Raw genomic sequence first — 16,561 nt, 5'->3', positions numbered from 1 at the left:
AAAAAACAGAGCTTTGAAAACAAACACTAATGCTTCTAAAATACACAGTCTGTCTGAGACTTCGGTGGCAATGATTGATGGTCTTTATGGTCGCTCCGAAGCAGGAATCAATTTCAAGTTTTTGAGACATGATGGACAATAATTAAAGGGCAGGGAAGTCTTACAAAGCATGGCTTGAGGGACTTGAATTATGATGGTGAAAATAACATAATTTCACAAAACCAGAAAGAGGTTTGTTGAGGACAGCGGCGAGCAAAACCGCAAAGAAGGCAGCACAGTTCCTGTCAATCAACATTTATTGCTGTTCAGCAAAATTTCCAGCTTCAAATGCTTAATCTAATAATTGGAAGAGCACCTCAACAACAGGAATGGGAAAGTGGGATTAAAGTAATGAAAGACAAATGCATTCAATTTCCTACACCTGGATGTCAGTGAGTCTATCAAAGAACTTGCCAACATATCCATCTGGAGTTTTTCAGGACATTAAGGGCTCAACACCTGCATTTTAATGAACACGCTGCAGGAAACAGAAGAACTATTCTGAAACCATATGGATGTTTAAAATCTTCGACATGCCAATGTGATGTTTTTGTTCCTGAGTCTTGATTCACGCTGTGCTAATTATTGCTAATTTAACCGAGCCATCCGGGATCAAACGAAACACTTCTCGAGAAACCAGCTCCAACCAGTCACCTGCAGGCAAAACTCTCCCAGCGATACCGGTGTGGGGAGAAACAAGCGTATGACGCTCAGCGCTAAAAAACAAAGAGCAGGTTTCACGACTTAAAGCGCGGTGAGGAAGAGAAGAGGCCATAAAACTGTGCGCATAAAAATAGACTGTAAAGACTCTGAAGAAAATGACAGGTGTAAATCAAGGAGAGAGGAGCGGAGATGCTCTCGAGACAGCAATAACCTGCTCTGAGAGCGCTGGTGTGACTGGAAGAACCTGCCCCTGGGTCACAGTACAGCAGGTACAGACTTGTCAGCGAGAGCTCTGAGTGGAAAGAAAACATTCACCTCCGTGTCAAAGCTGTGACATGAACACGAGAGCACGAAAAAAAGTATTTTTCTCATTTCTCTTTTTTGGGCACGATGGTGGATGTTTGTTGTCTTTCAGCCACAAATCTCTCTGGAATGGATGTTTTTTTTCATTTTTCTGCAGTCATTCTGGAGCTGATTTCCATGTAATTGTTGTTCTTTTGTTGCTCTGGCTGTTATCCAGCGTACTCACCATACATCTTTCCCTCATCTGACAGGATGATTTTCCTCCTGCCACAGGGAGGGTAGATGGCGAGGGCCTCCTGGAAGCTCTGCTCGATGTCCGGGCTCCACACGCCCTCGGCGTCCCCGTCCAGGGTCTTGTCCTCATTGTCCCCGTCCAGCCCATCGTCTGGGCTACCGTTGGCGCTCCACTCGTTGGACGCAATGGTGGCGGCTCCCCCTGGGCCCGACCCCGAGCCCCAATATCAGAGGATCTGTAGGAGATCTGTGGAATAAAGATAGAAGTTTCTTAGCTTCTTGTTTTTACTGAACACTGATGCAACTTCAGCAAATGTTTATCTTCGTAAATACACTTTGAGTCACTCAACGCACACTATCCTGGTCAAATCTGTATAAATCCGCAGCTGGAAATAGTTCCAAACAACTGTGCTACTTACTCCTGTTAAATATTTTGATTTTGGGAAATCAATGAATTTATCCTTTAATGCACACATTTTTATCCAATGTAAAACCCACCATCACTAAGTAACAAGTATGCTATAATCAGCCTTAATTCAATATGTTTTCTAATGGAGACACCGTTTAAACCAAAACGTGCAGCTTTGCAGGACTAAACTTGGTGTAGTGGCCACAGTCGGAACTGCAGGTCATGTGATGCATTCCGCCAAATCCACGACAAGTAGCTGTAGAGCAACAAAGGCGATTTCTTATGTCAAACATTCAAAACTTACTCCTTCATTACATGCACCGCACTGTACGACTGCAAGCCACCATTTGTCTTACCAGCATATCACTTTTGAGACATTCATGACTGGAGGAAATCAGCCAGCTATGCGCCTGAAGCCTGAAAAACCCTTTTGGCGTTTGTTCTCGATGAGCGAGTTTCACAAACCGTCGAACCCTGTTCTCAAAGCACGTCCACTGCTGCTCTGCCTGCATCTCAACAGGCTTTCTTTGTTTCCTTATCTTAAACTCATGGTGTGACACTGCTGATATGCACAAACAAATTTCAACAAGATGCTGACAGAATCAATAAAATACAGGAGAAAAATGGAGCAGAGGTTTGATAAAATTCAATTAAATTATGTACAACCTAATTACCGGCTTCTATACCGTGTGAACCTAATCCCTGCTAAGTTTGTCCACTGTTTTTTAGAGAAATACACAATTATTTGGGTAGCTGCAAAGGCCCAACACACGAGTTCATGTAAAGCAGGGGTGGCAAAGCTTTTCGCCCTAGAGGGCCTAAACTTCCCTTAATTGATTGACTTCCTGTATAAAGTGCTCAGACTCTGAAAAATAATTAATAATTAGTGAATAAGTGTGAGACAATAAAACGGCATGAACAGCTATTTATAGTTAGCATTTTCAAATCAAACTTGTCTTTTTCTCAAGAAACATCCAGCAGGCCATCTTTGGTCCGTGGGCCCCACTTCGGGCAGCCCTGATGTAAAGCATAACGAGAGACACTTCAGAATAAGGAATGCCATTCATCCATAGGTCACTGCTTTGGCTTTATTTCGTCTTTTTTCTTTATTGCAGTCATTAAATTTGCATGAATAAACAATGTTAACCTTAATTATTACTATAATTTCCTATATTTTATTTCTCTGAAATGGCCAAATGAATTCAAGATATTCCATAAAACGAAGTTTAAAGACCTCACTAATCAGCACTGGCCTCAAAGAATTCTTGTGGTCTGGGAACTGTGTCCCAGTGTGGTTGGCTTATGGCTGACTGCAAGCAGAGATCTTAAGTATTTTTCAAGCTGCCTTTTCAGCATTGTATTGTTTCTGAAATGGAAGTCTATGAGGTAACCATGATCCTCCCAGGATGCTTGTGTTTCTGCTTTAGCGTTTCTGCAGATGCTAACAAAAATAAAGCATAATGGATAAATAGAGAGAGTGTCAAATTGTGGGTTCCTCAAAACTACAGTGAGTATAAATTAACACTTGGAGATTGTATGAGAGTACGAGTATAAAACATTATCTATTTTCAGTTGTGTTTTCTATTATAAGCTACATTTTTCTTTGAGGTTTTGCACAGAGAATATTAACAGTAGGATTCCTGGAACATAAAAAATCAACCCAGAAATTAAGTTTCAGTCTTGCAATGTGATTTGCACTTGTAACTTTATCTGGAAATTTATTAAAAATATGAAAATGTGCATGGAAATCAGTGAAACGCTTGTTCTCCAGGTCACAGCAAATCTGGGTGATTCTTCATGCTATCAATTACACCAAAACTGTGCAGCAAGCCAAGACGTCGTTTTAATTAATCTGGATGTATTCAAGAGAAGAGTCGAACAAAGTCTCATTTATAACATGAAAAAAAAGGGGGAAATGCTCCAAAGCCTCCCTTTGCTTCCCCTTCTCCCTTTATTTCTCAGCATTTGAAAGATTCACACTTGATAACCACTGCAGTTACACCAAATCATCCAAGAACTACAAACTGGTGAAAAAGCAGAGGTGGGGGATTAGTGATGCTTCCTTTCTCTTCCCATCATCATTTAACGGGAATTAGCAAAGATCAAAGGCGAGCGGACCAGTTACACAGTCCTGCAGTGATATCCCACCACACGCAACCTACAACATGAAATTCATGGACGTCACTGAACCCAAACGAGAGTTTGACAAATATCCACAAGTCGAGCTGCTAATTTTAGCTGAGGGGGGATTGGTTGTGGTGGACCCTTTGCAACAGGGTCACGGTGTTAAAACTCAACACTGAAACGGAGCGCTCATCAGCAGCTCAAGTGATCCATCTCAGTCCTCACAGATCACACGGCTGGACCGCTCCCAGTGGCTGCTTACTTCATACGACTTGAGTTAAGGGCATTTTAATCATGTTCTGACCTGCCAATGTGTTAATAAATATGCAATACTGACGCAAAGACCATGACAGAAAGCACAAAGAAGCATGGATGTGAAAGTAAACAGATTTGGAGCTGCAACAGTGAGTCGATTTGTTGATTCTTCAAGAAAAAATTCCCCAAATTCACTGGTTCTCTGTGTTCCAGTTATCTGAATATCTTTGAATATCTTTCATCTACCAACATTTTCATGCTTGAAAACCGAGAAAATTGACCCTTATGCTTCCCAAAAACCCAAAATGAGCCTTCAAATGCCTTCTTTTGTTCAACCAACAGTCCAAAATCCAAAGATATCCAGTTTACCATCATGCACAACAAAGAAAACCATCAAACCAGCAAATATTCCCCATTTCTGCTTGAAAAATGACTACAAGTATTAAATTACCAAAAGAGCTGCCAATTCATGTTATGTTGATGGATGAATCGACTTATCGACGAATCAATGCGGCTCAAGTTTAAATATGTCACCTTCGACTCAGGAAAACTGTGTTTTTCTCTATTGTCTGACATTTTGCTAAGAAATGAAAATAATCATTAGATGCAGCTCTGAATGGCATTCAATCAAATACAAAGAGCAGACTGAAATAAAGCAGAAGGCTCACATTATACACTATTTAAACAGCTACAACATTTATGGCAGCCTGTCATGACATCAACCCTCATGATTTGACGTCTCTCATTGTCTTGCTGTCAGCAGCCTGTGTGTTGGTGCAATTTAAAAAACGGAAACATCAACAGGCACAAGGGGTCATTAACAATGACACTAGTATGACTCTTAAATACACAGTTCTGTCTCAGCCTGGAGTACAGCAGATACTGTTTGTGTGGTCTGGTGTGAAAAAGCCTTTCAGGCCGCCCAAAGTATTTCATTAGTGAATGCACAGGTGCTGTGGGGGCAACAGCTTCAGTGCAGCCAGGGCAGTAATCAAAGCCTGGTGGCACAGTGAGGGGAGGGAGGGAGGGACGCTCTATTGTTTATCTCCAATTATAGCCGAGAAAACAAGGCGAACCTCCTCCGCACGGCGAGCTGTGAAGAACAGCAAAGGCGTCCGGTGCAACACGCAGATCTGACGACCTCGATGGAGCTCCGAGTGCTCACGAGAGCGTGTTCAAGTGAGGTGCTGCAAAAAGAGAGGCTCTTCACCGAGAGAGGGGCCTGAATTCCAGACATGTCCTTATTAAGAAAGGGCTGCGAGTGCTCACTGTTTCTCCTCCTGCCTCCCTTGTGTCAACCCAACGCCCTCCCTCCCTCCTCTGCCCCCCCCCCCCCCCCCCCCCCTCGCCTCCCCTCCACCCAGTGCTCAGAACGTCTCTACCCAAATAAGGACAGGAGACCAGGGGATGCGTGTATGGGAGGAGTGGGTGGTGGGTGGGTTGGTTGGTTGGAGAGCAGAGGGGGAGAGGGGGGTGTGTTTGTGGGGGGGGGGAGTGGGGGGCATTGGAGTGGGGGGGGTGTTGTCCAATTTAGGCGTCCACTTTGGGGTCTGGAAAACAGTGGGATTGTTCCAGCTGGAATGCAACATCAGCAGTGAACACGCTCCCGCTTTGTGACGCTCAGAGCTCAGACTAGAGGCAGGGCATTGTCAGCGGAGCCATTTTTCAATACATCCTCTATTGGAGTCACAGGATTTAAAATCAGGACAATAGTCATGACTTCACGATAAAAGTGAGCGGTAAATAAAGTTACAAGGACAGTTTTATGGACTCAAATGCAACAGCTAGTTTGACAATCGTACAGAGTTCCAATAAAAGTTCAGGATGAAGACCATGGGGATTCGGCTCTGCGGGGTGATTTAGTACCGGCACGTCATTTGAGAGGAGAAGCTGTTGCAATTAACATATTGATTATATTAGAACAGCTGTTGCAAACACACTGTAATGTCCCTTTGAGCCAATTCTGGATGAGAAACTCCACAACATAGTAATGACTCACACGACACAGTAAACTGCAGATACATGGAGCTGCACCTATGAACACATACAACACATAAAGACAGATACCGATGGCTGGAAACACAAACAGTCGATTAATTGATGGAAAAAGAATAAATCTACAACTGTTGAAATTTTAATAATCTTTAAATCATAATTTTTCAAGCAAAAAGGCCCAAAAACCCCCAGTTCAATCTTCTCTGTTGTGAGGATTTGCTGCTTCTTTCTGATGTGATAATACTTTTAATACCTTTAATTTTGGGGCTGGTGGTCAAACCAAAAAAGGAGATTAGATGCCAAAATTAGCCTTTAAGAAATTCTGATTGGAGCATTTCAGTGTCATCTGATGTAGTGAGAGAGTAATTTCCAGATTAATGGATAATCACTGTTTGCTGCCGCCCTTGTCCCAAGCACAAACCTGCATATGAGGCTCCTTCAGGCTGCAGGCAGGTGGGAGGTTTTATTGAAGGATCTTGACTGAATGACACGCTGCTCTCGTATTTAACACAGAAATCAGGGACACACCTCCCCTCCCACTCTCCGGGAGTCAGGCCCCGGGCCTCTGAGACCGACACACAGCAGAAACCCAACATGCAGCAGGAATAACGCTGCAAAGCTTTGCGCCTCTCATTCAAGCTGCGCCATTCGCGCACCATCTTCTCGTTTGCCTCAACGCAGAGATCACATTGCAGTTTGTTTTCAGCAATCGGCTTATCTGTGCTCCCACTCCATCTATGAACCAACTGGAGTTTATTGGCTCAGCGCTGAGTTTCCCCTTTTCTTTCTAGACAGGATTGTGTGCGGTGAAATGTCCCAATGAATTCCAGTAATTCTACTGAGTCACTCTCAGGCTGCTGGGTCACATGGAGGAAAGCTGTCTCTATGGCCTAAATCAGGAGAGGGATTCCATCTGAGGCATTTGTTTAGGTGTGCCACAGAGTGTAGGAAATCCCTTACAAACACCTACAGGCTGGAAAACAAACAGAGCCTGTGTGCTTCAGTAATAACAAGTGGACGGCGTGATATTCAGGTTTTGTCGCTCAGAGAAAGCAGAGCTAACAATTTTTTTTTTTTTACATTGCCAGTTTTTATTGCTCAATTTTATCTTCCACTGAACATGAGATCATCAGATGGACCAACCAGATGGGTTTCTACTTACTCAGTGGAATTCAAAGACAAGACCTTGAGTCAAAATTTCTCTGTCATGTCTCCGATTTTTATGGCCTGATGGCAACATCTCTTCTCCAGTCCACTGGTGAGAAAGGAACATTGGTCAAACCGACAATGTTTAAGACCGAGCTGGATGGATCATATACAGTCTGATACTGAACATCTCACCATGAGAGCCATGTGAGCCCATTGAGCTAGGACAGTAGTTCTAGTACAAAAAACCACAGTCAGGCAAAGTATGTGTACAGTAAGTGACTTGTAAGTTCAAAGTTTTATGCTTCTGCTGTTAATTTCACAGTCACATTATTTATTTCATTGTGAAGCTCCAGTGTTTCCTAACTCCAACTGTGGTTTCTCAAAGCGACCAAATTTCAACAGAAACTGGCTCCTCCTCGTATGCATAACAACAGTCAGAGGAAATTTCATTTTAATGATGTCAAGACAGCCTGAGCTAGATGCAGAAAAACATGAACTTTTTTGATGTTTCTCGTTAAAAAATGCTGTAAATACCAAAAGGCAGCACCACAAACAAATATGTGCATTTTCGCGGGTCAGTTCAGACTGAAAAGTCTGAGCAGAAAACCTCTTTTTGAACTGTGGGACAGAGCAGGAGCATCAGATGACAACAACTAAAGAGGCCTCCATCTGCATGCACCTGGTCCATCGCACTGAGGGCACAGGCTCACAGTTAAAGCTCGGTGTTAAACAGAAAACTGATGCAAACACTAAGAGTCGCTGACTGACTGTTGCTCGTGTGGCTGTAAATCTTCCCAGGCGCTATCGAGAAGAGTGCACCAGCTGTCATCAAGCATCTTGTCTTCGTTTTACTGTAAATTTCTACTCAAAACAATGCAGTTTGGAGCCTGAAGAGCACTAATTGTGTTACTTCTAAATTTTCAATCTTTTTTAAGACGTGAGAATCGGAAGAATCTGTTATTGTTCACTAAGTATATAAGTTTAAATACTTTGTTTTGATGCAGTTGACATATCATTACCTTACTGACACACACAGCGAACACAGAGCAACATTAGCTGCTGCTAAATGCTCCACTGTGTTCACCAGCTAATGCTAACTTTGTCTGTCTGCTGTTTGGTGCCGGGCAGTGAGTCTACAGTGGATTTATCCAAAGTTTTATCTGATGAGATTGTTCAGACTGAACCAAAAAGTTGCAAGCTAAGAACCAAAACAAGGAGCTAAAAGACACTAAAAAACTGTGAAGTTGAGGCAAACTGCAGACTCCCATCACTACATGTGAGTTCTCTCACTTTAAACAGTCATTAAAATATAACAATTCTGATTATAGCAGCTTAAAGATGAGGAAGTAAGATAAGCTGAGAATTATACAACCCTGATTCCAAAAGGGTTGGGACGCTGTGTAGAACATAAATAAAACTGAATGCCATCATTTGCTAATCCGTGCTGACGTATACTCAATTGAAAACAGAGCAAAGACAATGTCTTTAATGTTTGACCTCATCAGCTTAACTGAATTTGATGCAGCAACATGTTGCAAACAAGTTGCGACAGGAGCAACTAAAGACTGGGAAAGATGTGGAATGCTCCAAAAACACCTGTTTGGATCATTCCACAGGTAAACAGGTTGATCGGTAACAGGTGATAGGATCATGATTGGGTGTGAAAGGGGCGTCCTGGAAAGGCTCAGTCGATCACAAGCGAGGATGACGAGAGAGGTTCAACGCTGTGAGCGCATGATTGTATGAAGGATATTAGTACATGGGCTCAGGAACACTTTGTAAATGATTGTATTTTGTTTTTAATTTACGTGTCATATAGCGTCACACTTCTTTGGAATCAGGGCTGTAAAAAAAAAAAACCACTATGACTGGTCTTTTCTATTATTTCTCCCTACGATGACAAACACTGATCATCTCACACACAAACACTTCGTGACAATCAGCCTCCCTCCCCTGTCCGTGAGTCTGTACACCCTCATTACCATGACTCAATTCTACTGACTCATGTCCCAGAGCAGATTGTTAACAGATTTCCCTCAAATCTGTGTCTTCCACTGTAGCGCTATCAAGCCTGTTGTGTTTGCATGTCTCTCCATCATCGCCCACTGGCATACTGCGCTGTATTTACCTCCATCTGTTTGTTAACCGATACACTACAGGATTTGTTCATGTCTTTAAAAATGCAGCCTTTGTTAAGTTGCTGCGAGAGTTGGGACACTCGCTGGCAGAGACCAGACCCCTGCTGGCAGCCGAAAGCCCCCCTGCTTCGCCGAGAGTTAAACACACCTCCACCGAATTTAACATTTATACACAGTAACAAATCCACAGCCTTAAACTCCTCCACATGAATACCACATGTCTTGTTAAGGTTGAGGGGTGCTCACAGATGTCACAGTGAGACCCCCACCTCACTCACACACACACACACACACACACACACACACACACACACACACACACCGACAGCCACACAAACACACACTTGACAGGGGAAACAACAGGACTCGGTGGCAGAAGGAGCAGCTGCTCTCTGAGGTCAGATTACAGATAAAGAAAACATTTTAGGTTCCAGGCCAGGAAAGCTGCTCTCTGACAAGAGCTGGAAAGGCTGCCTTCTTCCTCCCGACACACAGAAACACACACAGATGCATTTGCAGCAAAAGCTACATTGCTGCTGCTCAATGCAGGAAACAAACCGAAGGCGATGAGCTGGCCTGTCTGCTCAAAGCTCGCCGCCGACATCGCTGCCTTCCTCAGACTCATGAAAGCATGAGCCCCATCTCCAAAAAATCAGAGTCACCGCCCGCCCCTCTCCCTCCTGTGTCTGTGTTTGGCCCTAATAAATTCTCTCCAGCTCCTCCAATAACTTCCTCCTACTTCCTATCTGGCACGGCGCTCAGGAAACAATCAGAGCCGAGAGTGAGAGGAGGGCTGGACAGCCAACAGCTCACACGGCAAGAGGGAAAAGTTGAGACAAACACACACACACACACACACACACACACACACACGAACACACACCTCGTGAACCCCTTGTCAAGTCAAACATTTGCAGTTTGACTCCAGCTGCATGCCCGAGAAATCCAATGATGTTCAGAGCAACGTCGTGCGAGCTGGGATGAGAATGTGTGAAAAAGATCTGAGTCGGACGGCTCCGACATACATTTTTTCAAACATTTGCACCATAAAACTCACCGCAACCGATTCTTATTTGTTGTGTTGTTGTAAACAAATCACACGGAGAGGAGGAACGCTGAGGTAAGAAGAGGTTACTGGTTTCCTAAATGAGTCACTGAGAGACTCAGGCAGATAAATGAGTATCACACGCCGAGCCAGAGCATGAACATAAGGCCCTATTCATTCATTGTTGTATTTTAACAGTGCTGGCTATGTGGTCTACCTTGAATTGTAACACTTTGAGAGAATTAAGGCTAAATCCAGTTGAAGAGGGAAAGACTGACACAAAACAGGGCGAGTGCGCCAGTGAGCTTTTTTTTTTTTTAACAGCCTGAATCAGCATTTTAATCGGAAATTTTCCAGGGAACGCAGCGGAGAAGCCATTCTAGCCTGAATTGGTCATTTTGTGGTGAAGGGAGCGGTTTGAAGCCATAATCTGTGAAACCTTTAAGACATGCATAACTTTGCAGCAGAATGCACCAGCCAATAACTCATTTAACCATATAAATTGTGGAACAAGGCATTAAAAGCAGCCATCGCTTTGATCGGGGGCATATAGAGGGGATTTTCACGAGGAAAAACTATGATTACACATTAAAAAAACTGAACCAGAGACAAAACTTGTTGCACATTTAATGCACTGTATGTACACGGACTCATAAAAGGCTGATTGCCCTGAAAATCACACGGACACCTGTGTTGTTTTATATTAGGAGCAACCATAGCAAATAACTCTGGGCTGTAGAGGGAGATCATCCCCCATCCCAAAACACTGTGAGCACAGGGATTAAAGGGGTTTCACATGAGTGCCCTTGGGTCACTGGAGCTCCAGTGTGACACACAGGCCTCACACACACGTCTCTGAAACACCAGACGGGCCCAGTGCGAGAGTGAGCCCCATGGTATCCGTAACGGAGGCTGCAGAAGCCACAAACACTGGCACACATACCCCCACAGACATTTTTTATGAGCTCTTCCTCTTTAGAGTGCATATTATGTGGAACATCATTCCCAACAGTTGGTCGCCAGAGAAAGAACAACTAAAACGTTTAGCAACTTGGGGACAACTGACACAAAGACTATACTGTTCTAGGCCACTCCCCGGCTCCTCCCCTGAGCGGTCCGAATAGGAGGCCAGGAAGCTTATCAGTTAAAACCTCATGGTTTGGAGGATATGTAAACATGTGCAGTGCATTAACGTGAATACAATGTTGATCAATTGTCTTGCAGGAGATTTTTTTAGGCTGAAGCAACAGGTACACGTTTAAAGACATACTTGATCGCTTTTTGCTTGGTGATACAGCAGCAATGCTTGAATTCTTTGCATTTCTTTCTTTTGTTGTATTACTGTAGAAAATAGCTCAAAGCACAATATGCTCTTCATCAACACAACTGCACTCTTTAACCCAAATCCTGCTGGTTAGAGTGCACATTGTATTCCAGATTGTCATTAATGTCCTTCTGCTGAGAGCTGCAGGCTTTTCTCTGAGGCCCTCTGTGTGCTCACCACGCAGACATAAGTGGTATTTGTTCAGATCTGGGTTGACAGAGGGGCAAGTGTCCACCATTTGGACAAGCGCTTCTGGGGATGGTGCTAAAAAGCGACCAACGTCTGCACAAATGGGCAAAAGCTCATTAGCCGCTCTTCTGTGGGTTTGACACAAACGGGCGAAGCTGCTGCTGTCAAACGGTCAACAGACCTGCACTCGAGTAAATACTCTGCAGAGCAAAGACAGGATGCACTTCAGCTCTGGAATCAGCCGCCAATGATTTGAAATACCGACAACAAAGATTCCAGAAAAGGTGGGATGCTGTGCCACAATCATTTGCAAATTAACTGTGTTTACTGTCAACAGTTTTACAAAGTGTTCCTGAGCCCATGTACTAATATCCTTCATACAATCATGCGCTCACAGTGGTGAACCTCGCTCCATCCACGCTTGTGATTGACTGAGCCTTTCCAGGATGCCCCTTTCATACCCAATCATGATGCTATGACCTGTTTACCTGTGGAATGATCCAAACAGGTGTTTTTGGAACTTTCCACATCTTTCTCAGTCTTTAGCTGCTCCTGTCTCAACTTGTTTAAAAAGTGTTGCCGCATCAACTTGAGAATAAGCAGATATTTACAAAAATCAATGAAGCTGATGAGAGAAAACATTAAAAGATATTGTCTTTGCTCTGTTTTCAGTTGAGTGTACGTGAAAAAAAATCATTTGCAAGTTATCACATTCTGTTTTATTTATGTTTTACGCAGCGTCCCAGCTTGTTTCGGACTCCGGGCTGCTCGGTGTCTCTGCGGTGTCTGATTAAACATATGTTTTAAAAATCAAAAACATCCGAGGATTACAGATGTTTTTTTTAACCCTCATGAAGACAACACATGCTCATTAACTCTTCCCTCTGATAAACGGCCCGAAGGAACACAGATGGGGAGTAACAAGAGAGAAAACAGCCACTTGAGGATATTACCCCAAGCAATCTAATTGACCTCCATGACACGGGTTAAGTTGTAAAACTTTCCCCTCGCATTTCACTCCTACGAGTACACAGCGTACATGCTAAATGCACAACGGCTGAGAAACATAAAGTACGTCGAAGAAAAAAAAAGACCACATTGTACATTGGGAGGCCTGATGCATTCATGCTGCATAAAACAATGAAGGGGAATCTGTCAGAGCAGCAGAATGCTTAATCCTTTCCAGATTTACCCATCAGCATCAAAATCTATTATTAGGCATCTTGGCGTGTCTCATTTACCAAGGACACACAGTTGGGTTGTACTGGCTGGCCGTTTCATTTCAGAACATCATTTCCACATGTTACTAGAAAGTGGTGCTTAAGAAGGGCTCAAACCGTCAACTTAGCCGCTCAACCGTGACCCAACACGACCAACGGGGAAAGAAAACTTGCCATACGTTATCTGATCATCTTCTATATCGGTGTTGCATCAAAAGACTGCAGCTCGAACAGACACGGCCTGACTTCAAAGAGCCCGTCGTATTTAAATTCACAGCCATATGGATTAAAGGCTGAGCAGTGAAAGCTGGCGCACAGTTGTGGAGCCTCTTACCCCACAAACCTGATGAAAATATTAAAAAAGAAACACAAACTGTGAAAATGTTACATTTTAAGACTTCAAGGAGCGTTGCTTCAGTGAAAACTGATAGTAAGAGGCAGACGGCAGTCAGACAGAAACATTAACAGGTTATTCTGCTCATTGCGACCAACCTGACACACCGCATTCTGTTGTTCAGTCAAACCTGTTGACTGGCTGTGATTTAACTCTGCAGCTCATATGACTGTACAAATTTAGCATGAAGGAGGTGCTAACATGTCATCTTTACATTTCTAATCTAACATTTGGCTCGGTCAAAACACACACACGAAAAAGTTTGCCCCAGCCTGAACGAACCACACAGACGGAGAGCAGGTGTAGCCTGAGGTGGCCTGCATATAATTATACAATTAGCCCGCATACATATCCATGCATCTCAAATCCTCACCTGTGAATTATGTACTTAGCAGGACTTTGCAGAGTATCATCACATGCCCTGATTGTTGGCACGAAAGAAAGAAAGAAAAGAAAGGCAGTTTCTATCTATTTTAAACCAGATAGACAGACTGTGATAATTTAAATATCCATCTGTTTAAATTTTAAGCAATGGCAGAATAACGTGACGTAATTACACAAGAAAACAAAAGTTATTGGAAATTCAAAAAATAAAGATCCTGCTGATCAGTACAAATAAATGTGCCGTAATTCTAAGTGAGCACTCGCAAAATCACAGTTCTTACACGAACTTTGTTTACCTGGAAGCCAGAAATCCTAATAAATTAACAAACATTTTAAAATTCTTCATGTAGGTTTATTTTGGGGGGGGATCAGCTAAAGAGTTTTGGCATTTCTAAATAAAACCTACAGGCATAATAGCAGTGATGTAAGAGAAATCATTTTTGGTATGCAGACCTGTAGCTCCGGACTGGTACATTCATCATTTCTTTGTATATATATATATATTGTACATAAATTGTGAGCATGTTGTGTGTTTAGAAATAAAGTTTCTTAAAGAAAAAAACAACTAAAATTAGCATATTCTCAAATTAATGAGCCTCTTGATAAACACGTGAAAACGTAGTGAGAATAGAAATGTGTGTTCAGTGCATGAAAGTGAAATCTTCTGACCGCCAGACAAAAACTAAAGAGGGAACACATGTTGCTCAAACCTCTCTGAAGCAAATATTAAATTATCAAGTCTGATTATTTCTGCGCAAATAAGCAAAGAGCCTGGTTTTTGGTGTTTTCTGTTAAATCTCCCTCTGAGCTGTGCTGCTCTTCTTCTGACTGTGCTGACAAATGAAGACGTGCTCTTACCTTTGGGATGCGGAGGTCCAAACCAGACTGAAGTTGTGTATTCCTCCAAATCCTTTTTGTTTTTTCTCTGTGCCTGTAAGGTATAACTGCTGGATTCCTCTTGAGGAACAAGGCTGGAAGTGTCGGATCCAGGTACGAACTGTGCGGGACAGAAAACAAACATATTGGCCCACTTCTCCGCTGTCAAAAGAGACGCTTTTTTTTTTTTTCTTTTTGGGAATAGTGTGTGTCAATGAGCGGTCTGCCGGTGGAAATATGATTGTACAGAGCCTGTCAAAGATATCCCTGCACACTGGCAAAGTCAAACACAATGGACTATCAATCTGCAAATGTTTTCTTCCCTCCCAACGCGCGGAGCTCCGCGGAAAAATGTAAAAAATGACAATGATCTGAAAACTTCACCGAGACAAGCGGCATGAAAAAACTCCCCAGAAAAAGGCTCTAAACAGAAAGAGGGCACATTAGTGGGGAACTCACCTTTTTTTTATTCTGGCGGTCACCCTCTTCTCCTCAATGAGCGCAGATGGTCAGATTAGTTAGTTTGTTAGAATTTGGCGCCTTGTTTTTTTCCCGTAATATTTCTCAGAGGTTTGACAGTATAAGTGGAATGTTAAGTATGACTTTGGTATGAAATCAACGCACTACACTGGAAAACGAAGGGGGAGGGAAAGAAAAGACTTCCAAGGAGGAGCCACTGGTGCGCGTCAATCACCAAGCTTGGGGGGCAGTGACTTCTCTGCAGGCTCCGCCCGGCGCAGCGCTGCAGGCTGGGCTGCAGCTTCCTGCCCTGAAAGCAGGCTCACACCAGCGTGTCCCTGCACAGGCACAAATTAGCGTGCATCTGCAGGGGCACCGAGCGTGAAAATGGAGAGAAATGCGTGATTTTTTTTTACACTCCTCTTACACCGTGCAGCCAAATATTATGAGATTACAGTTTCAAAGTATCCCAAATATGTCAGGCTGCTTTGGGAGAATGTGCATGAATGCAATGACGGATGAAGTACTTAGATCCTTTATTTAAATGTTGTAGTTTTACCACAGTGTGTTGCTATTACAAGTAAAAATCCTGCATTCAAATTACACGTAAGTGAAAGTACAGTGTTCTCAGCAAACTTCAGAATGCAGAAGTTTGATTTATTAAAGGCCTACATACAAAAAAAAAAAGCTTATATAATTATATAAAACAAAAATATGAAATCTGTGGCAAAGCTGCATTTTTATTATGTAGTTGATCAACATGAAGCTAATTTTAGCTTCTTTACAACTTGTGCAATTTATCTTGTGCGATATACATTTTTTTGTTTGTTTGTTTCACTGTGCAACAGCAGATATAGTTGATTTTATTTTGCATCTTTTTTATCGTCTGTTCTTTTTTTTTTCTACCTTTTTATTCTTGCTTTTGCAAAAAGTGACTGTCCCCGACATGGAATCAGTAAAATCTTGTCTTCACATTTTACTGGTCTGTTTCATCCATAACAGCACTTTTCATATTTAAGAGGCTGTTCATACGTTTTGTATGTAAACTCCTTATCTGCAGCTGTAGCTGTCCAATAAATCCAGGGGTGTAAAAAGTGGAATATTTACCACTGAAATGTAGTAGAAGTAGAGGTATAACGTGGCATAAAATGGGAGTACAACTACCTTTAAAGTATATTGACTAACTGATAAAATGATGCAAAAGACATCGAGCCTTGTTCAAAGCTCCTAAATTGCCACCCACATCTCAGATCTGTTCAGCGATTCAAAAACTACAATTAAATGGTAATTAAAGTCTGAGTCTCGGGATACGAGCCATGCAGAATATTTACATTCGATGGAATAGTGCAGGACTGAAAAGA

The 16,561-nt window shown here is 42.7% G+C and overlaps 1 protein-coding gene across 4 annotated transcripts in view; it reads right to left on the bottom strand.

Annotated features, from left to right (window-relative positions):
- tead3b (TEA domain family member 3 b) overlaps positions 1 to 15,341 on the bottom strand; it is a 28,821-nt gene extending 13,480 nt beyond the window's left edge. For all 4 annotated transcript variants that reach the window (XM_076741888.1, XM_076741907.1, XM_076741897.1 and 1 more), the window contains exons 1-3: positions 15,201 to 15,341; positions 14,724 to 14,862; positions 1,232 to 1,486 (exon numbers count right to left, since the gene is read on the bottom strand). In XM_076741888.1, the coding sequence (XP_076598003.1) occupies positions 1,232 to 1,238 (7 nt within the window). In that variant the 5' untranslated portion in view covers positions 1,239 to 1,486; positions 14,724 to 14,862; positions 15,201 to 15,341. The remainder of the gene's footprint in view (positions 1 to 1,231; positions 1,487 to 14,723; positions 14,863 to 15,200) is intronic.
- Positions 15,342 to 16,561: the final 1,220 nt, after the last annotated feature.

The sequence above is a fragment of the Chaetodon auriga genome, chromosome 2, assembly GCF_051107435.1.
Source record: "Chaetodon auriga isolate fChaAug3 chromosome 2, fChaAug3.hap1, whole genome shotgun sequence".
In the NCBI taxonomy this organism is placed as follows: domain Eukaryota; kingdom Metazoa; phylum Chordata; class Actinopteri; order Chaetodontiformes; family Chaetodontidae; genus Chaetodon; species Chaetodon auriga.
Note: the sequence above shows the minus strand (reverse complement) of the source record. Positions and strands in the feature narration are given on the sequence as shown.